Source organism: Centropristis striata, chromosome 8 (genome assembly GCF_030273125.1).
Source record: "Centropristis striata isolate RG_2023a ecotype Rhode Island chromosome 8, C.striata_1.0, whole genome shotgun sequence".
NCBI lineage: Eukaryota > Metazoa > Chordata > Actinopteri > Perciformes > Serranidae > Centropristis > Centropristis striata.
In genome coordinates this window covers 15,332,938-15,355,402 of record NC_081524.1, presented here as the reverse complement: position 1 = coordinate 15,355,402, position 22,465 = coordinate 15,332,938, and the positions used below count along the sequence as shown (strand labels likewise).

The window sequence follows — 22,465 nt, the reverse complement described above, 5'->3', positions numbered from 1 at the left end:
GAAATACGTCATTTGTTTTGGGGTATCACTTCCGCCTGCCGCTAGCTTTCTAGTAGCGAAGATTTGTTCCGAGTAGAGTTACGCTAGATACCATTGCTAACATCACTGGAATAAACACAAGTCGTGGGATTTAAACAAGGAGCCATGGGGAAAAAGCACAAGAAACATAAACCGGAGTGGAGAACAGTTGATGGTACCTGACTGCATATTTTACGATTAGTTACCGCACAGCTTTTGTTCCAGCTAGCTTAGCTTAGCTGGTTAGCTCATCTGCAGAATTGTATTGGTTTTTTTTGTGTAAAAAATCTAATGTAATCTAATCTACCTCCTAATTTATAACACCATGCTAAAATCTCGAGTAAATCGGCTCGTTATAAAATGTTTTGGCTCTGCCAATAAATCATAATTTAGACAGAATTAAGACAGAAAATGATTAAGATACTTTTGTCTTATCTTTTTTTTTTTAAAACTGCATCTTAGTTTGGTCTGTAAGTAATAACTACATAAACTATTAAGGCGAGACACTACATAGTAAAACTTTTTTCATACACTGGTTCGAGATTTTCTAGTGGAAATAATATTAATACACATTTAGGTGTTTTTTGCTACACTTTGTCTATTATCATCTGTAGCTTTCTCCTAAATTAACCAAAAGTAACCATTAGATAATGCCTAATCTGCATATCTAAACAAAAAAAAATTGAAAATTTTTTTAAAGCTTGGGATGTTTAATGCTGATATCTTTTAGTTACATTTTTTATCCTATTCACTAGCCCCAGATCCCTACATCAGAACAACACAGTAGAATGCAGCGCAACCTAATCACACAAGATACATTTGAAGGTTTTCTTATTGGCAGAGAAGCAACCGAATATTATACTATTTTGTCTTCAAGACAAACCCTATTTGGATTCTAAAGTAATAGACAAAACCTACAGTATTCCTATCATGCCAACATTTTTCCACATGCCTACTCCTTTCCCATCTTTCCACCTTGTTACCATGATTCCTATCTCACCTATTGCCTTTATCTTGTCTGCTTTGGTTGCAGACTATGAGGACAAGGCTCTTGAGAAGCCCCTGAAGCTGGTGCTCAAGGTTGGAGGAAGTGAGGTGACAGAGTTGTCGGGTTCAGGCCATGACTCCAGCTACTACGATGACCGATCAGACTATGAGCGAGAACGCCACAAAGAGAAAAAGAAGAAGAAGAAGAAAAAGTCTGAAAAGGATAAAGACAAATATGTGGATGATGAGGAGAGAAGACGACGGAAGGTCAGTTTTACAAAAAAAAAACACCTTATGGCATCTGTGTTTTGTGTCTCCATAAGTCAAAATTCATTTTGTCCCATCCTAAAGGAGGAAAAGAGGAAGAAGAGAGAGCGAGAGCAGAATGAATCTGAGGCGGCAGCGTCGACTGCTGCCCCTACTGGTGTGCCTGTTGAACCTTTCACTCTGCCAAAAAGTATAACTATTGCATTAGAGGTGAGTTAACGTAACTTGAGCTTGAGAATATGACCTGAACCTATACATTAATACATTAATGATGTCACTGACAAGTCACTCAAATCATAACTGTATCTCATCAGCCGGAAGAGAAGAAAAAGAAGAAAGAGAGGGACAGAGATTTTGAGCTTGAGCCTGAAGAGGATGACTTTCACCCCGGTGTGAAGTTGGATCTAGACCAGCAGGGAGACAGACCGGTCCGAGCATGCAGGACCCAACAAGGTAAGGATGCCTATTCATGAGGACAATAGCAAAAGATTATTTGCCAAGCAACCATTATGTTTTAGTTAAGCATATATTCACTCATGTAAATGTGTTATTCATTCATGTAAATGTGTTCAGTATTAACTGTTGTTTTTACATTTACCACATGCAGAGAGTGAATCCACTCCTCGCCAACAGCTGCTGGAGCACTTTCTGAGGCAGCTGCAGAGGTGAGCTTCACTGATTCAGTGGAATTACTGCATCCAGCAGAAATGTCAGCCTCCTGTCCTTCTCCGCTCCTGGAGAGGTTTAACTAAATGTCACCTTTGCATATACAGCATGCCCCAATGTCAATAAGACAGATCAATGGTAAATGCATTGTCCTAATGGGACAAACCCTTTCCATTTTCCTGACTTTCCTCCATCCCCTGAAGACTCAATAAAAGCAATAACAACAGATGTTGTTGTTTGTTGTATGCAACACATACATACAAAACATTGTCAGGGGTAATTAACATAGCTGCCTCCATAAGCTAAGCTATAGGCTTTAGTCTGTTTGAGCATCTATTGTTGTGATTTCAGGGTGAGTCTTGTTGTGGAAGAGAAATTGTTGGTGACTTTGCTGATGTCTAGTTTATTAAATCATTGCACAAGCAAGATCCATCCATATTGATGTTATTGATCTGAGATAATGTGCACTGGCATGATTGGACAAGTCTACACTAATCTAAAGGTTGGTGCTGTACTGAACAACATTACTCATCTTTTGTTTCTCCAGGAAAGACCCGCATGGATTTTTCTCATTTCCAGTAACTGATGCGATCGCTCCTGGTTACTCAATGATCATCAAACATCCCATGGACTTCAGCACCATGAAGGACAAGATTAGAAACAATGACTACAACACGGTTACAGAATTCAAGGTGAGGATACTTTTCAACACTAAGGCCCCGTTCATACGAGGACGCTCGCGGGTAAAAACGACAAAACATTTTATCGGAAGTGCCTTTCGTTTAGACGGTGACAGCGTTTTGGGGGCTTAAAGACGCAAAAATCTGAAACCACCCTCCAAAGTGTAAAAGTTAAATCCTCTCCTCAGTAGCGTGTCGTCTACACTGACAAGACACAAAACTCTGATCTGATCTGCTCACGTCACGTATGTGTTTACGTCACATACATGCTCCAGTACAGGAAATAAACAAACGTGGGATTATTTCCATGGTGGGACCTTCAAGCTGCTCTGGCAGCTCTAATAAACTTACAGGAGTCTTTCCACCGAATGTCCAGGATATGTACAGATAGTATTAGTGAACAGAGAAGGATCTGGAATTACCTCCATCACATTCTGGATGCAGCAATTGGTCGGAGGAGCCAGACGGCTGTGAACGAGACCTGGGAGATCTAGTGATGGTGGAGAACTTTGTGGAAGGAGTAGCTGATGAAAATGTGTGGCGTGAAAACTTCTGCATGTCCAAAGATGCTCTTATGGCTTTAAGTGATGCCGCCTGGCTGCATACAATCCAATTCCACACACTTTTGCGTCACCGTATGCAGCAGATTTCCTCCTGAAAACGCTCGTCTAAACGAGGAATAAAAAGTGAAGACGCGACGCCACTTTTGCGTGTTCTGTTGAGACCGTCCTCGTGTAAACGGAGCCTTAGAGAGAGTTGGGATGATGAATATGTGTTTCTATTGAGAGTATTGTAGTGTGAGTGTGAGAGAGTGCATGTAAACCAAGTTTGCCTTCATACCTGTTTGAACACTTTTTCTTGCCTTCAGGCGGACTTCAAGCTGATGTGTGACAATGCCATGGTGTACAACCGACCAGAGACGGTCTATTACAAGGCTGCTAAGAAACTGCTGCACACAGGATTCAAGATGATGAGCAAGGTAAAGAGCTCAAATTGACGAAAGATGAACACATTTCTTATACTGTATAATTTTGAGACACTAACTTTATCCATATTATTAGCTGTTTTGCTTCATAAGTAAGTAAATTACTGATTCAATTTAATTAATGCTTCACTTTTCATTGTTTTAGCCTATGATGATGAATTTTTACAGGTAACATTTCACCAAGGATAAGTCTTTTTACCTTAACTTAAATGCTTTTATGGAATAGATCAAATTGTCATTGTGTCAACATGTGGGCACCTGTGGCTCAGTTGCTAGGATACTGAACCCTAAATTGCTCCCGGTGCTGCGTTCATTGGTGTGTGAATGAATTCATGATTATGGCGCCGTCTGTAGTGTAAAGCGCTTTGAATGGTTGCAAAGAACAGAAAAGCACTATATAAGTGCAGTCCTTTAACCATTTACCATATAAACAAAAGGACTTGAAGAATTTGCTTTGTGTTTGAATAAGTTTGAGACGAGCAGCAGACAGACAGACAGACTGCAGTAATGATGTCGCCTTAAGTCAAATCATGGCACTGCTCCGTATAAAGTGAATAATGGAATATATTCAAAGCACTTTGGCATCTACTGCTTCCTATTTGCCAGTGGAACTATGAGCTATGATATATATATATATATGTATGGAGTCTCATTTACCACAGCTGTAAGGTGCTGGAAAAGCTTGAAAGTGCTTTTAAAGTGCTTGAATTTGACCTTTGAGAAGGTGTAGGAACCCTGTGATTTGACTTTATTGGATGTCTCCATTCAAACATCACTTTCGTCATCAGCAGCTTTCTACTGTCCCTCTCTATTCCATTTCCTCCTTTATCCATACATTTTCACTTCAGCAGATGTATTTAAGCGTTGCCTCTTTCTTCCTCTGTGCTGTTTTATAGGAGCGGCTGCTGGCTCTGAAACGCAGCATGTCTTTCATGCAGGACATGGACTTCACCCAGCAGGCAGCCATCTTGGGGGATGAAGACCTCACAGCTGATTTACCTCCGACTGAGATTCTCCCCTTGACAGTGGAATCAGCGAAGAAGTCCAAGAAACAACCAGTCAAAGATATGAAGGAAGAAGCCAGGTAGTTCCTGCTGTATTTGCATTAAATGTGATATTTTTATGTAAATTCAGATTGAAATGTAGTCAAAAAGGCCAGTAATGAATGTGTGAGCATTTGAGACTCAGCTACCTGTCAGAGTAATGATCCACTGTCACTTCTGCTGTCTCAGTTACCTCTTTGAACCAGAGGGAAACGCTTGCAGTCTGACTGACAGCACAGCAGAGGAGCATGTCCTGGCCCTGGTTGAGCATTCTGCAGACGAAGCTCGGGATCGAATCAACAGATACATGCCCAGCTCCAAGGTTTTTATCAGTCCCTAATGTCTATGCTTTTCCATTTATACATACTGTTTCCACCACATATAGATAATATCTCTGTTGTGTGTTTTCAGATGGGCTACTTGCGTAAAGAACAAGACAGTTCTCTTCTCTATACTGTTGTGAATCAGCTTGATCCTGATGCAGAAGGTTTGTTATCACTGCGTTGGTCTTTAAAAATGTTCACACAAGATGTAACTCCCTCCAAGCACCAGGCAAACGCAAGTCGGTTTCCTTCAACTGATTTATTTTGAGCGTCATTCATCCATCTCAAAATCCACCGTGAAAACTGCACATAAATTATAATGAAATAAAGGTTAAATCACATTCACAAACATTACATTCCACAAAGTAAAATACAGATAAATTAAACAAAATACCTTGTTGGCTGCATGCTACATAAAGGGAATTATATTTTATCCTTAGTCTTCTTCACATTAATGATCAGTCTCTCTTGACAAACAATTCCATCTGAACCATTGTTCATGCTTCCCGGGAAATCCACACACGCACAGAGAGCAGCCAAACGAGACTTGGGTGACTTAGTTCACCTTCAAAATAAAAGCATTATAATGTATACCAAATAAATTGTCATTTAAAGAAACAAATACAACTTAAATTAACTCCTTTATCTGTTGCAGTAAATTGGCAACAGTTACACAAGAGCTGCAATGTATTAGAATAATTATTCTTAATTTATTTTGCAGAAGAGGAGACTCATAAAGTGGATCTGAGTTCTCTGTCAAATAAGCTTCTGCCTGGTTTGACAACATTGGGATTCAAAGATGACAGGAGACACAAAGGTACATATTAAATTGCACTTTTGTCATTTTAATGTAATTAATAACAATTACTCAAACCGCCACATGGTCTATGACTTCTAACAGACTATTCTTTTGTCTTGCTCTGTGTAGTTACGTTTCTGAGCAGTGCCTACAACATTCAGACCCTTCAGAAGAATTCAGTCTTTTCTGACCTGCTGCCTGATGAGGTGGACACGCTCTACTCAGCCTACGGAGACGACACGGGGGTACAATGTGCTCTCAGGTACGGGGACTCATCCCTTAATGGATTTAAATTAGATTTGAAATGATCTATTTAAAATATGGATTCATAGGAGCGCCAAAATTGTGGAAATATAAAGAAAAATAAATAACAGTAAAAGAGAGTCAATAGGGAAAAGAATAAGGATTACGGTCTAATAAATAAATGGCATGGAAAAAAAATAGGGTGCAAAAATGTATATACAAAAAAAATGTATTTATTTAAAAACATATGTAAAGAAAGAACAAATACTTGTGAAAATAAATGAATGAATGAATCAATGCTTTATTTTGGTTACAAAAAAACAACAAAAAAACAAACAAAGACAACAAAATAAAATCATGTTTTTACAAAAGAATCCATCAGACAGCAACCGAAAAAGGACCAGGCTGAAGCCCCACTAAAGGCTTATTTTTGCCTCTCCTGTACCATCTACATGCATATACATTACATTATATACATTACATGAACTGAGTAATTCACATTGTTACAAAACACATGATAGCTTAAACTGAAAAATCAAATTCAATCAAATGTCATTGTAACCTTTGATAATTTTAGATTTTAAAGTCTTCTTGAAAACTAACATAGAATTACACTTTATGTTTATTTGCATCCTTCTTTACAAGCAAAGTTGCAGCAATTAGCAGCCAATTCTCTGACCCCCACCCGACTCCTAATACTGTGACATGTAGAAGTCCTACTACTTGTCTTTCTGTATCTCAGCTGGGCGGCACTGAATCAGTTGCTAGCACCTCATTTTCTGGCTTTACACCCCTCTCTGAGAGTGAGGTATCCAAACTGTTGACATGTAGCTGTCCTACTACATGCTCGTTGGACCCTATACCAACAAACCTTCTTCAGTCCATTAGCCCAACCATCACGCCAGCTGTCACACATGTGATTAATGCCTCACTGTCCTCCGACACTTTTCCCACTGCATTCAAAGCAGCTCGGGTAACACCTCTTCTCAAGAAACCCTCTCTCAACCCTGCTGAAGTCAAGAACTATCGTCCTGTCTCACTTCTTCCATTCTTATCTAAAACTATTGAACGGGCGGTCGCTAAGCAACTCTCAGAATTCCTCCTACAGAACAATCTTCTTGATCCAAATCAATCTGGTTTCAAAAGCGGTCACTCAACTGAAACTGCTCTGTTGTCTGTGACAGAAGCCTTAAAAGAAGCAAGAACAGCAGCAAAGTCCTCAGTTCTCATTCTGCTTGACTTGTCAGCTGCATTTGACACAGTTAACCATCGCATCCTCCTCTCTACTCTCTCTAAAATGGGCATCTCTGGCTTGGCTCTGTCCTGGTTTGATTCCTACCTCAAAGGACGCTCATTCAGTGTATCCTGGCATGGACAGTTGTCTACTTTGTCTTGCCTCACCACAGGGGTTCCCCAGGGCTCAGTGCTGGGAGCCCCTGCTATTCGCTATCTACACCACCTCTCTGGGTGAGGTTATCCGCTCACATGGCTTTTCCTATCACTGCTATGCAGATGACACTCAGCTCTATCTGTCATTTCCTCCTGATGACCCATCGGTCTCTGCTCGGGTCTCTGAGCCTCTCTGACATAGCCACTTGGATGAAGGCACATCACCTCCAGTTGAACCTTTCAAAAACTGACCTGCTGGTCCTCCCTGCTAAACCCACAATACACCACAACATCAACATCAAGACTGACTCCCTGTGTCTTTCACCCACCAAGGTGGTGCGAAACTTAGGGGTGATGATTGATGACCAACTCACCTTTTCCATTTCATGTCGCCTCAGTTACCCGGTCATGCCGCCTTGCACTTTACAACATCAGAAAAATCAGACCTTAACTAACTCAACATACCACTCAACTCCTGACACAGGCTGTTGTCATCTCAAAACTTGACTACTGTAACGCCCTCCTGACAGGCCTGCCAGCCTGCTCAGTAAAACCGCTTCAGATGATCCAGAACGCAGCGGCGCGTCTGGTCCACAACCAGCCTAAAAGGTCACATGTCACTCCGCTGCTCATTGAGCTCCACTGGCTACCTGTTGCAGCCCGCATCAAATTCAAATCTCTAATGCTGCCTACAAAGTTGTCTCCGGTACTGCTCCTACCTACCTGAACGCCCTGATTCAGACATATGCTACCTCACGACCGCTGCGCTCTTCCAATGAACGGCGCCTGGCTCTGCCCCCCGTTGGTCCAAGGCAATCCAGACTCTTTGCACTTCTTGTTCCCCGCTGGTGGAACACACTACCAGTTCCTACCAAAGCAGGGGCGTCCCTCTCTACCTTTAAAAAAAACTCCTGAAGACCCAGCTCTTCAAAGAGCACCTTCTCTCCTAGACCACATGATAAGTCTACTCCTCAAAGAATTGTCACTAGCACTAATAGCTCTTATTGCACTATACCTTGATTGTTTGCTTTTTACTCTTCCTGTAAGTCGCTTTGGATAAAAGCGTCTGCTAAATGACTAAATGTAAATGTAAATGTATTTCATCATTTAGTCCATTAATCCATAATTTTACACCCAAAACTGACACACATCTGTATTTCAGATTAGTTCTGACTTTCTGAGTTTCAAATATTAGCATTAACCTCCACAAGTTATAAATCTCCTGCCTTCATTTAAACATTTTTTGAATACAAACAGGAATTGACATGTTTACCACTCGAAACATAATTTTTAATGTTTTTGAATAAACAATGTCCTGAAATTTCAACGTGTGTGATCTTATAAAAAGCTGATTTGTAGAATCACGGTATCCAACTTCATTTATTATCCTGATAGCTCTTTTCTGCAGTTTAATTATTGGATCTAGGTTTTTTTTATATGCATTTCCCCACATTTCAACACAGTATGTCATATAAGGCAACACAAGTGAAAAGTACAGCAACTGAAGGCAGTTCTTATTCAGTAGGTCTCTTGTTTTGTAAAGGATGATGATGGAAGTTATATATTATATTTCCACATGTTTTTACTTATATATTATTTATTCCTCTTTATATACCACATTTATTTTTGTTATTCTGTTTAAGTAAGTAAATCGTCCTTGTTTTCAGCTTGTAAAATGTTTACTTTCACCCAGTGGTGGAAGAAGTATTCAGATCTCTTACTTAAGTAAAAGTACTAATACCACACTGTGAAAGTACTCCACTACAAGTAAAAGTCCTGTATTCAAAACTTACTTCAGTAAAAGTACAAAAGTATCAGCATCAAAATGTACTTAAAGTATCAAAAGTAAAAGTACTCGTTTTGCAGAATGGACCCACACAGATTGTTAAATATATTCTCAATATATTATTTGATAATTATTATTGATGCATTTGTATAAGCAGCATTTTATTTTCTCTTTAAACCGATCATGTTTTTCATGTTAAATCCTGATCTGAAAAGTAACTAAAGCTGCTGGCTATATGTAGTGGAGTAAAAAGTACAACATTTGCCTCTAAATGTAGTGGAGTAGAAGTATAAAGTTACATAAAATGGAAATACTCAAGTAAAGTACAAGTACCTCAAAATTTTACTTAAGTACAGTACTTGAGTAAATGTACTTAGTTACATTCCACCACTGCTTTCACCCAAAGCATACAGGAGTTTGTGAAGGGCTGCGGGAGTGTGACGAAGCAGTGGGTGGACGGGCTTCTGGACAAGATGACGGCCGGCGATCACACGAAAGCTGTCGGTCAGATCCGACAGGTAAACACACTGCACGCAGTCCTCCATCATTCTCTCCTGCTCCAGGGTTCTCTTGACCTATTCTACCACAGACTTGTTATTCAGGATGCTTTTTTTTTTTTTTACATTTCAGAAGCGAAACATAACGCTGAAACCTGATGAAACCAAATCCAGCATCTGTGACATGCAGGTATATATTACAGTTTGCTACTGTAGTGATGGTGTGTTTTAATACTTGTGGGACTGTGTGGCTGAAGCTGTGTATATTATTATGTATTATTATTATTCAGATGACGGACGGCTCTGGCCTGGGAGACAGCGGCTCAGTCCTGGACTTCATGTCGATGAAGAACTATCCTGATATGTCTCTGGATATTTCCATGCTAAACTCATTAGGTGATTATCCCCATCCATACTCTGACTGTATTTGCATGCACACTGATAATCCATTCATAACCTAATTAAGATAGGAAGATGAGTAAATGGGAGTTGATGGGATAAGGCCCTTAGTCACAGTAAGCGTAATGGGATGTGTGTAATCACATTAATCCTATTAAAACTCTCAGACGGTCTTTAACTACATCATGAAACACACACAGCAGTCAAACTGCCTGATGGATGCATTACAGAGATGTTTCCCCTTTGTCTTTTCTGCTTTAAATGGTAGAAGTGCAGGGTTTTTTTTTAGTTTTTTTTGTTCATTTTAAGTCATTTATATATTTATATAATTACAGTATTGTTTTAATGCATACAATGGCACTAAATTGTTGGTACAGTGAATGAATGACATGAATATACTAAGTGCTGAGAGAATGAGAATGTATCTTTTCTATTTGCTATTTATTGAGATGAGATGATAAGAATGTATCTTGTTATTTACTATTTATTATGCTTTTTTTTTATGAGTCCAGTACCTGAGTGCATTGAATTTCATTGTATTTCTGTGCAATGACAAATAAAAATCTAATCTAATCTAATCTGCAATAATCTTCCCTTTTTCTTTATCAGGTAAAACAGTGAAAAAGGAGCCAGGCAACGAGGAGAACCAGCAGCACTTTGACGAGGCAGACAAACTCCTGCAGGAGTTCCAGGAGGCCCAGGTGGACCGGGTCGGCTCCAGACCTTCGTCCAATCTGTCATCCCTCTCTAATGCCTCGGAGAGGGACCAGCACCACCTAGGTATCTGCAGGAGGAGTCAAATGAAACAAAACCAGATGCTCAGACAGAAGCATTGATAATGCTTTTTAGTGGAGACTGATAAAAAAGTGGACTACTTCTCACTTGATTAATTACCACAGTAAATCATTCCCTAATGAGTTTATGGTTTCAGCCAATAGTTTTGAGTCTTTTTCAATACAGCATGATGTTCATTTTATAAATGATGGTTCCACTAACCCAGGGGTTGGGAGCCACGTGTCTCTAACAGTAATTTCTTTACATACAAATAATGTAGCTTATATATGGCATTAAAATGTTTTAACTTAAATGTGCATCAAAGCTTAGGAAAGCCTATGTCCTGGCACCTTTACCTCTCGTTTTGCCAGCTTCCAAGTAAAAAAAAAAACAAAAAACTAATCAATGGGTGACGTTTACAGTGGCTACGTCCAATTAACTAAATTATGCACTTGCATTTTTCTGCAAATTTTTTTATTGCTTTCTGCCAAATGGTCAAGTCAAGTCAAGTCAAAGTTTATTTATAGACATTTAAAAACAACCTCAGTTGACCAAAGTGCTGTACAGTTATTAAAATAGAATAAATCATACACAACTGGGTATAAATAAAAACAATAAAAGAATAAAATACTAAAAACAGTAAAACAATAAAATAAAATAGAATAAAATAGTAATAAAAACTCAATCCAAAACAGAGTTAGAGATAAAAAAAAGACAAATAAAAGGGTAAAAAAGTAAAAAAGAAAGCCAAGGATTCTTGCCTAGCTGGGACTGAACGCCAAGGAGAATAAACAGGTTTTTAATAATGTTTTAACCCATTGAAGCCTGGAAAGCGGATACATTGTTTTGTAGTATTTGTATCAGCTCTCAAATACTTTTAGAATTTCATTTCTATCTGCTACAGAGGCTGAAAAATCTATTATTTAGTAGAAGCGTTGACACTTCTGTTGAATTTCCAGAAAAACTTCAGGTTTTAGGGACTTATTTTAAAATCGCCCAGAGGTTTTACAGGAAGTTTTAGGCGTCAATGGGATAAAGTGCTCAACAGACTATGCAGCTCTGACCTGGAGAGCTAGGCTGGTCCACAGCTTTGGTAAATGGTAACGCCAATGCAACAACATAAGAGCCCTATCTTCTTTAACCCACAGGGAGCCCATCACACCTGGGCGTTGGGGACCAGTCTGAAATGGTTCACGATCCCTACGAGTTCCTGCAGTCTCCGGAGCCAGAGAACACGGCCAACAGCTGACCACACACACTGCCTTTCTGTTATCCTGGTGTTAACAGCACTGGGTTCTTGGCCTTGGACTGTTTAAATACTGTGGAGCCAGACGGAGCCTCTGATCTGTTTTAAAGACTGAATTTGATTGTACAGACTGTAGTGTAATTGTATGGTTTTGTATGAGTGCAACACTTAAAAAATAAATGTTTGCATCTGTATTTATAAACGTGTGTGGTTCAATATGCAAATGAAAAGCTGTTTTTCATATACTATGGGAGCAGCTGTTAACACAGGAACTGTGATCCAGTGATACTCATCCAAATGTAGTGCATTTCCAGTTAAAGGGTGTTGTAAGATCATCCAGCTGTAGCAAAGATGCACTGCTGAGTCCTCACATTTGTGCAACAGTAAACTTTAATTTATATATGGCTTTATTGAGCAATGTTTGCTATGTGAAAACAGAGAAGTGAAAATCAATATGCTTCCTATATATATTTACTTTAAGTATAATGTTACACAAGAAACTAAAAGAAAATCAGCCGTGAAAGAATTGTGCTTTGTCTTTGAAAGCAGAAGTGTCATGTGTGCATATCTGTGTGCATTTCCCTTTTGCTATCTTGGGGAAGAAGGCCTGGCTTTTTTTTTTTTTTTTTTTTGAGGGTCTATATTCTCCAGAGTATGAGAAGTATGGGAAAGAGCTGCAGAGACTGAGTTTGGTGTGCAGGCTACATGCGCAGTTACCCAGAGAGTGAAGAGCTACAATAAAACACTGGGCATCTCGAGGAGTGCTGTAGTGCACATGCGCAGAAGGACAGTTTCCATAGCGCCGCTCCGACCTGCTGAGTGAGTTGATACTTCAACTTCTGATTCACGTCCTTCGGGGATACAAAACCAAGGACGGAGGAGCTTTTTTATCGCTGCTTTGAATTATTTTTGCGTTGTGTTTTCTGTTCATTATGTGAATTTTACTTACTGAAGCACTTGCTCGGCTGATAAACTCACCATGGGATATCAAGCGGTGGAAATCTGCGTCTGTATTTGAACAGTATTTGTTTTATTCTCATGGTCGCTTTGTTTCAACTGCAAAAGTAAGTAATGCTTCGTAAACAAAGTTTTTACAGAGCTTTTATCCTATCTTTATCAGCTAACGTTACCTCTTTACGTGACAAATGGCGTTACATTTCACTCAGTTGTCTAATTCGTATGCATTGATTCAACAATTGGCATTATTTGTTTTTATAGCTACAGCTTTTATTCAGGCTTTTATGTAATTTGATCAACATGTAGCTCAGTGTTATGTGTGGCATAAGATCAGGAGCAAACATGTGATTACAAGGATCACAAAGAAAGGGATGTAGTTCTTTTAGTCGGGATCAGCTGTTTTTTCTGAAGGCTATGTAACCCTACGTTTGGTCTCACGTGTGATATAAATCTAATTTGTTTTTGGTGTATTTGGCAGGAACATGTAGTTGCCTTCTCTCAGAAAAATGGGACTATAGGCTATAGCCCTCTGTGGTGCAATACATCAAAGTACTTTTCAACACAACATCATTGTCTCTTCCAGAAAATATGACCCATTTATTTAAGGTAATCCACAGTTGTTGTTGTTGTTGTTGTTGTTGTGGACAGTTTCATGTAGGAACTATTTTCTTTCTAGAATAGTTCCTACATGAAACTGCTCACAACAACAACAAAATTATCTAGATTGATAAAAAGCACTGAAGAATATGTTTTTTTGTGTCCCTTTTTTAATAATACACAAACTAGACAGCCAAAGTACTGTAAAAGGTCACAAAGTGATGTGACAAAGGTTACAGAGTGCTTCAACATGAATAGTTAAACAAACAATGTACATATGCAATAACAAACCTTAATGGCACCAAATGTGACAATATAATCTTTGTATTCATATGCATTAATACTTTATTCCTAAACTGGTGCTGCTGTAGTCATCTAAAAACTAAATGCAATGTAATACAAACAGCCTCACCATAAAACCTTCCTCCATGAAGTTTATACTGCCCTGTGTCTTATAAAACTGTCATTTTGTGGTCTTAACTTCTGTTGATTCATATTCCTGATATCTTGTCCAACCCAATTAGGTTAAACAAAGGTTAGTTGCCAGAGTATTTGGTACACCAAGCTAAGTGTAGTCTCATAATGGCTGAACAGTCACTATCATTACACCTAACTCATTTTCCTAACTCATTTCCCCAGCAAATGTGGCCACACTGCTGGAGCTAGACCTGCATATTAGTCCAGACAGAATTGTCCAAAAAGTGAAAGTGAGGAGCATTTATGGGTACAAGTCGGGAACCAGCCTACCTTACTTATTTCAAGGGTGCTGAATCCAAAAATAATGGTTCCCAAGCGAAATTTGCATATCAGCTAATTTGCAGATCAAAATGGCGGCCGTTGGTCGTTGGACTATTTTCCCCTAGTTTTTTTGTAAGTAGGCAATCAAAGATGAGACATAAGGCCGACATAAAATATTCAATCAATATCACTTTTAAATGTTCCAGTTGGTATTTTGCAGATATATATATATATATATATATATGCATAAAAAAGACACTGAGCCTCCACTATATCCTTGCTCTGACCCTAGACTATAGATCCAGAAACTTAATTTCCTCATCTTTGATTGTCTACTTACAAAATACTAAGGGGAAATGGTCCAATGACTGAGCAAGATGGGGAATTTGGTGGCCATTTGATACAAATGAGAAGGTTAAAAACTCAAAATTTCGCTCAGCACCCTTGAGATATGTAAGGTAGGCCGGTTCCTGACTTGTACCCATAAATGCTCCTCACTTCTAATAGGAGGCCTTTATTCTGAAATCCGTCTAGACTATATAGTATGAGTAATGTGTGTATGGATGTTTGCAGGAAGCTGTTTCTCCACTGACTGTGTGTGTGTCTCTCTGTAGATGAACTGCTTCAATCAGAAGCTGAGACGTACGTCTCCCATGCGTGGCAGCAGTAAGAACGAGCTGGTCCCCTCCAGGCCCCCCAGGGTGAACGGATGGTCGTGGCCCCCGCAGGCGTTCCAAGTGGTGGGCTGGCTGGTGTACAGCTACCTCGCCATCGTCAGCTTTGGCATCTACGTCCCTCTTCTGCCTCTGCCATGGAACCATGTGGTCTATACTGTATCCTTATCACGCAGCTGAAACCTTGCTGTTAAGTGTGCAGCAGTGGCTCTTTCACATTTGAATATGGAGCAAACATTAGACTCTGTTATGGTTTTCTTTTGGCTGCAGGAAAAGACAAGGATGTTGTTGTGTTGGCTGTGTGTATGGGCTCCAGTCACACCAGACATGACTCTCTCTCTGTTACTGTGCTCTCTATTAAGCCCAATAGACATAGTCAGTGGAGTTTTTGTCACATGTTGAATGCTGCGTAATGTCAACACTGGTTCATTTTACTAAAGCTTCACTCAGCCAGTTGATTTCTTCACAACTGACTTAATTTCTCAAACAAAAGATCCACTTGTTTGGAGCAGTTTGGAGTTTCTTGTGCATGTATACGTTCTATTCTGCACTATATCATCACATATTGCAGTATTTTTCCCATATTATTGTTATTTTCCTTGACTCTTGTTGTGCACAGCTGACGGGCATAGCTTTTATTATACACTTCTTCACCCATATTGCTGCTCTGACTATAGACCCAGCAGATGTCAGCGTGCGGGCCAAACAGAGCTATAACAGTCCAATGCCGCTTTTTGACCGAACAAAGCAACCGCACGTCATCCAGGACCTGCACTGTTATTTATGTGATGTCAAGGTGTACGTATACAATGCCCTAATGTGATTGTGTGTTGTTGTTGTTTTTTTGTTTTTTTTTATTATATATTTTTTTCACACACAATCAACAGGTTACAGAGGATATGCACAAAACTCCAACCCCCACAACTCATATTCCCTCACATAGGGTAAATCAAAATAGCTCTAATAATATGCACAGAAACACAAGCTTGCCAAAGTCAAAAACTTATTACAGAAAGCGAGACACCTTCCAATCCTAAGCGGGGGGGGGGGTCCCTTTCACACCATTCAGAAAACCAAAATAATATCCAAACCTATACCCTCAACACACAACAGACATTGTTACACAGCATAAATAAGGAACAAATAAAACATATGAGAGAAAACAAATGTGTTTAAATGAATGGTGATACCTCTTGGCAAAACTTTGTTAATGGTGTTTAATGAAATGCATCTCCCCACAGTGGCCCCAAAGTAAAACACTGTAGTGTCTGCAACAAGTGTGTGGAAAACTTTGATCACCATTGCAAGTGGCTGAACACTTGTGTGGGCGGCAGAAACTATTGGTAAGACAATTTTTTGATTGATTTTCTATATCTATATATATCTATCTATATATATATATATATATTTTACAGCTAATGTTTAAATTTACCCATAAGAACCCAGAGCCAGTTATCCTTAAAGGATGTGTTCTATAAGTGGACCATATTGAACACATTTCTGATGTTTTAAAAAAAAATACTACCCCTAAATGTCAAAGATCTGTGATGTGACATATATACGTTACAATGGCCGTTTATGGTATTTATGTTTATGATATTTTTTTATTTTAAAATAGAAAAAAAACTAGATACATTTTCTGCTTACAGAGACACAAATTTGCCTTTTTATTTTGCATCTCCATAACCTTTATCAAAATTGTGACTTTAATTTGTTCAGGAAATATGGTCAGAACAAGTTAAATGCAACACAGGACAGAACTATTAATGGATTAGAATCGTTAAATGGGTTTAAACTGAGCCTAGTAACAAAAATAAGCTTTTTAAAATTAGCTACTTTTACACATAGATAGATAGATAGATAGATAGATAGATAGATAGATAGAACTTTATTGATCCCTTAGGATGGCTCCCTCAGGGAAATTGAGTTTCCAGCAGCAAACAGGTTGAAAAGCACACAGTATCAAAAGTAAAAAAAAAAGTAAAAGAACAATTTATATACAATAAATATGAGGTGTTTCTGTAAATATTTCTGTTTCCAGTCACACAGTTTACGTCTCTTAGGGATTTAATGAGTTAAGGTGAAGCATAAAGTTGAATATGGGAGATTATAGAAGATTTAAAGTGTTCTTATGGGTTAAATATCAAGTGCTTTATAAACTAATATCAAGTGTTGTGTGTTGCCTTCAGGTGGTTCTTTGCTGCCCTGCTCTCTGCAACAGTAGGTGTATTCCTGCTGGTTGTTGTCCTCTTGTTTATATTTATTCAGCATTACCTGGATCCTAGCAGTTTACGGACCGCCCCACAGTTTGACAGTGAGTCACCATAATAATGAGCTTCCATCAAAACAGCTGTGATCACATTTATTTTAAAGGGACAGTTCACCCCCACATCATTAAAAGCTGTTTCTGTGTTTACAGGTATCCTTGGGAACGGTACCTGGCTGGTGTTTTTACCCCTAGCACCCATAAAGACCAGTTCAGCTGGTCTCCTTATACTGGCTTTCGTAACAGCCATGCTGAGCATCACTTGCCTGCTGCTGCTCGGCCATCTGCTGGGTTTCCACTTATACCTCTGTGAGTCACAATCTTCAGGACGCTTTTAGAGCTCTTTTCCTCTCATCCTGTCATGCATCCTCACCGTTCTCTCATTGGCTTTTCAGTTTATAAAGGCATAAGCACGTACGATTATGTGAAGATGCAGCGGCAGAAAGAAGCCAGAAACATTGAAGCAGGAAATCCACAAGATTCAAAAAACATTAACAAGGCCCCACAGGTGAGAGCTGATTCTTGCCTCTCACCGTCAGTCACTGCTTTCTTCTGTCATGTGTGTAAAAATGTTTTGTTTTGTTTTTCCTTTTGTAAAGAATCAAGAGAGCTCAATCGACTGTGAGCCGACCTTATCACAGAGTTCAGGGTAAAACAAGTTCCTTTAAGTTATGGTTATACTTTCACCAAAGCTCATTTTGTAGATAAGTAACAGCAGTCTGGTTTTCCTGTAGTTCCTGTAAATTTGACAACAGAGGCCCACTCACAAGCCGACTCTCTGAGTCCATATGCACTGAGGTAAGCACGTCTACTTATGCATCACATGGGTTATACTCAGTGGTGGTTCTAGACCAGTTTTACTGTGGGGGCCAAGGAGGGGCCAGTGTTTAATCAGAGGGGCACATTAACAATGGCAAAGATGATATTTAAGTATTCAAAATCTTTGAATGCCTTGAAAAAGACACAAAATGACCAAAAAAGACACAAAATGAGAAGACAGAATAACAAAAAAAAAACCCACAGAAGACATAAAAATGCCCAAAAAAGACACAAAATGACCATAAAAAGACACAAAATAACTAAAACAGACACAAAAAAGACACATAAATGACACCAATGACAAAAAAGACACAAAATAACTAAAAAAAGACAACAGCGGACACAAAATTACTCAAAAAATACACAAAAAAGACACAAATGACCAAAAAAGACACAAAATGACTTACAAAGACATGAAAAGGATTCAAAAATGGACAAAAGACTCTATAGAGTTAAACTATTATACAATGTACACATTCTGGGTTCCTTCTGTGTACAATGAGATATTGTTTGAACAAAAAAAAGGTTAGAATTGTTCCATTGTTCATCGTTATAAATTTATCATTTTATTATTAATGTGACACAGGGGCCACAGCAGGGGCAGTGGCCCCTGGAGGCCCCTGTGTAGAACCGCCACTGGTTATACTGTGAAAGCATCTTTCTGCCATTTCTGAGGTTTGATACTAAGATATTATCTGGAGAACTTTTCTCATCATTTTTGTGAAAGGTTCTCATAATGACTGACAGGATCTATTTCTTCATCACAATGGCAGAAATGTGCTTCCATATAATACTGCATCAAAAAATCTGTGTTTTTTTTCTAGTTGGAGAACTTTAAGAAATCAACAGAGAAGGACAATGGTTTCCATTATGGCACTGAAACTCCCACAGAGAACACAGCAAGTAAGTAATCCACTGCATTTATCCCTTTAAAAAAAATATTTCCTTGTATTTACCTAATTTTACAAAGACAGAAGAGCAGAAATATTAGAAAAGTAAACAATTTAAACAAATAAACACACCACAAACGCCAGCCTAAAAACAGATCACATTATTTTTAAGAGGATTGGTGGACTGTTCAGACAGATTATGGGATTTTTTTTCAGATTATAAGTATTACCAAAGAACATTAGCCCATGCCGTTTGTAAATAACACTTTTCTCTTCTTGTTTCCTGTGTCTGAAAGGGGAAATGTCTATGAGCGACATCAAAAACTGGAATCCTGACATGGAAGAGGCTCAGAGTGCCGGTGTGAAGTCTGTTTCCCGTGTCCCTGGAGTGCAGGATCCTCTGGGCAGCTCCGTTATGACTCCAGATGATACTTAGTCTGCATTGGGATTTGCTGCTTTAAGGATTTATTTATTATGAAGTCACACATCATAAAACTACGCCATGCAAAACCAAGCCAGCGTCTTGAACTGGACACTACAGTTTGATACGCATCATTGAAAAGTGACTTAATATGCAGTCTGTATAACTGTGTACCTGTCATTGTGTTTTGTTCCCTTTTTATCTGTGTTTTTATGATGACGGTTGAATTATTTAAAGCATTGTTTTATCTCACTGACTTGTATAGAGAGCCAAAGTCCAGCCCCACTTCCAGGTCAGCCTCTGCTCCACTAGCTAGAGATAGATGGATGTATTTTGGCATCTCCCTGAAAGGCTGAAACATTAAACTGAAGTTTACTCTTCATATTCTGAGCCAAATGGGTATCAAGTACCGTACTGACAGTAACTTTTAGCATTGTGTTATTTTATCTGATGGCCAAAGGGGAGAGAGCCTTACATGGTAAAATCCACTGTCTGTCTGAGGTAGTGGAGCACACACTGTAAAAAATGTTTGTAGAAATAACAGTAAAACACTGTCAAATACATCAGAAATAGGGCGTAAATAGACACTAGACATTTTTAATTACCGTAAATCAAAGAATAGCATAAAACTTTTACTTTTTTCTGTCATCGACTGGAAGAAACACACAGTTTTGCTGTAAAAATATAACATTTTCATGCAAAATTTATGGAGATATTCTATGATGTGTGAATGAATGACACAATTACCCTAAAAATAACAGGAATATTCAGTCTAAATTACAGTTTTTTCCGATATTTACATTTAAATTTACAGTGGAAAACCCACTCACTGTAATTTTTACGGTGAAGTTCTGGCAACCACAGCTGCCGGTATTTTACCGTAAATTAAACAGATTATTTTTTACAGTGCAGGAGCTTGAAAAAGGAACAACACTTTGGCTCACTATTGTTGTTTTTATTAACTGTTGATTTCACAAAGCTGGCCGTGCTCAGCAACTGTTACCTAGATTTGATACTAAAGAATATAAATGTACATTTTAATGTTTGCTCCATTATTTTCTTATTTTACCTACCTGACCACACAGTGGCACTGTAGACAGTCAAAGTCCAACCAACTCCTACCTTCTACTAGTTTCTGTCTATATTAGTCTAGTCCTAATCCCCATAGGCCCAATAGTAAACCCAGAAATGTTGAGTATCCTAAAGTTTTATTGCAGAAATGTCATCTATAGGCCTAATGGATGGAATTTAACTTGGTTGCTAAAAGTTGCACTTCGGGCAATTTGCATAATTAGCATAATAAGACAATAAAGTCAAGACACCACAGGTGAATAGGGTAAAAAAATTAAATAATAGATATCACCATGAAACTTTCTCAGTTGATTACTTATGTTAAGAGGAGAAAAAAACCTATTGCATGTTTTTTGTATTTTAATGTTTACATATGCAAATGAGGCCATATCTCGTCAAATATGCGCTCATTTGCAAAAAGAACAAATCCAATCGTTTGATAAAGTCATGCTCAAAATATTTTTTCCAAGAGTAAACATGTATACTTGGGGGTCTGAGTTGAGTCTGAGTTTTAGAAATTACGACTAGACTATATTCTAAGTTGTATACTGTAATTATCTTATTATTGGGTTTACCAGCAACACTTGAACACTTATCAGCAACAGATTGCCACAGCTGAGACTATTGTTGGGTTACATTCAAAGCATTGCATAGGATCTTAGTAAGTGGGGAAATACGAATAAAGCCCTGTGTCCTTCATGTATTTTAAATATATATATACATTTTAGCCATACAAAAAAATACCACTGCACAAATCAATGCAAAAGGCCTCATTAAGTGCAGTATTTGTCACCTAAAAATATGCTTTCAGGAATGAGAAAAGAAATGGATTTCCTGACTGCTTATCAGATCATATGGTTGTGTCTACAGAGAAATATATATGCAGACACAATAAGTAGACCTTGAAGGCACAGGAATGAGATGAGAAAACTGTACGAGGAGTTCATTCTGCCACTGAAAATGTGTTGGAAGAACTAAGCAATGTGACAAAACAAAACAGCAATAGTTGTTCTGGGCCAGGGGAAGATGAGAAGTTTTATTGGGCAGCTGAATAGGTTTGAAAGTTCAGGATTTGAAGAATAACAAATATTTTACTTTAGTAAAAGTAGCAACATAACAAAGTTACAGGTAAAAAATCCTGCATTCAAAAACGTACTCAAGTTAATGTACATGAGTATTGGCAATGTAACTAAGTACATTTACTCAAGTACTGTACTTAAGTACAATTTTGAGGTACTTGTACTTTACTTGTGTATTTCCATTTTATGTAACTTTATCATTTTAACCCACTATATTTTGAGGTAAATAGTGTACTTTTTACTCCAGTACATTTAGCTGACAGCTTTAGTTACTTTTAAGGTTGAGATTTAACATAAAAACATGATACATTAAAAGTTATACATTTTTTTAAATTAAACTTCATTACAGTGATAAGTAGTATGATAAGTAGTTAAAATGAGCCCTATCTTTACAAAATTAAAACACTTCTTACATAAATGCATCAATACAAAAAATCTAATAACATACAGTCATGGAAAAAAATATAAGACAACACTTGTTTTCTTTAATTTCTTGTTCTATTTAATGTCTGGTTCAACTAAAGGTACATTTGTTTGGACAAATATAATGATAACAACAAAAATAACTAATAAGAGTTTAATTTAGGAGCTGATGTCTAGACCTTTTCCATGGTTTTCTTGATAATGATTTTGGTTATTATCTTTTTATATATTTAGAATATATCTAAGTGGGTCCATTCTGCATAAAAAGTACTTTTACTTTAAGTACATTTTGATGCTGGTACTTTTGTACTTTTACTTAAGTATGTTTTTGAATGCAGGACTTTTAATTGTAGTAGAGTAATTTCAAAATGTGGTATTAATACTTTTACTTAAGTAAAGGATCTGAATACTTCTTCCACCACTGAGTA

General features: G+C 38.1%; 2 protein-coding genes across 2 annotated transcripts; both read left to right on the top strand.

Moving 5' to 3' along the window:
* Positions 1 to 42: 42 nt before the first annotated feature.
* On the top strand, positions 43 to 12,304 carry brd9 (bromodomain containing 9). The gene is made up of 17 exons (XM_059339753.1): positions 43 to 193; positions 1,052 to 1,272; positions 1,357 to 1,482; positions 1,587 to 1,725; positions 1,880 to 1,937; positions 2,486 to 2,630; positions 3,487 to 3,597; positions 4,500 to 4,687; positions 4,836 to 4,968; positions 5,058 to 5,133; positions 5,691 to 5,786; positions 5,898 to 6,030; positions 9,593 to 9,704; positions 9,817 to 9,873; positions 9,974 to 10,079; positions 10,692 to 10,862; positions 12,005 to 12,304. Exons 1-17 carry the CDS (start codon positions 145 to 147, stop codon positions 12,103 to 12,105), a joined length of 2,022 nt encoding a protein of 673 aa, XP_059195736.1. The 5' UTR covers positions 43 to 144; the 3' UTR covers positions 12,106 to 12,304.
* A 585-nt stretch (positions 12,305 to 12,889) lies between these two features.
* zdhhc11 (zinc finger DHHC-type containing 11) lies at positions 12,890 to 21,534 on the top strand. Its single transcript, XM_059339759.1, has 11 exons — positions 12,890 to 13,166; positions 15,009 to 15,227; positions 15,688 to 15,866; positions 16,310 to 16,411; positions 17,258 to 17,382; positions 17,488 to 17,643; positions 17,730 to 17,842; positions 17,934 to 17,983; positions 18,069 to 18,132; positions 18,978 to 19,056; positions 19,340 to 21,534. Exons 2-11 carry the CDS (start codon positions 15,009 to 15,011, stop codon positions 19,477 to 19,479), a joined length of 1,227 nt encoding a protein of 408 aa, XP_059195742.1. The 5' UTR covers positions 12,890 to 13,166; the 3' UTR covers positions 19,480 to 21,534.
* Positions 21,535 to 22,465: the final 931 nt, after the last annotated feature.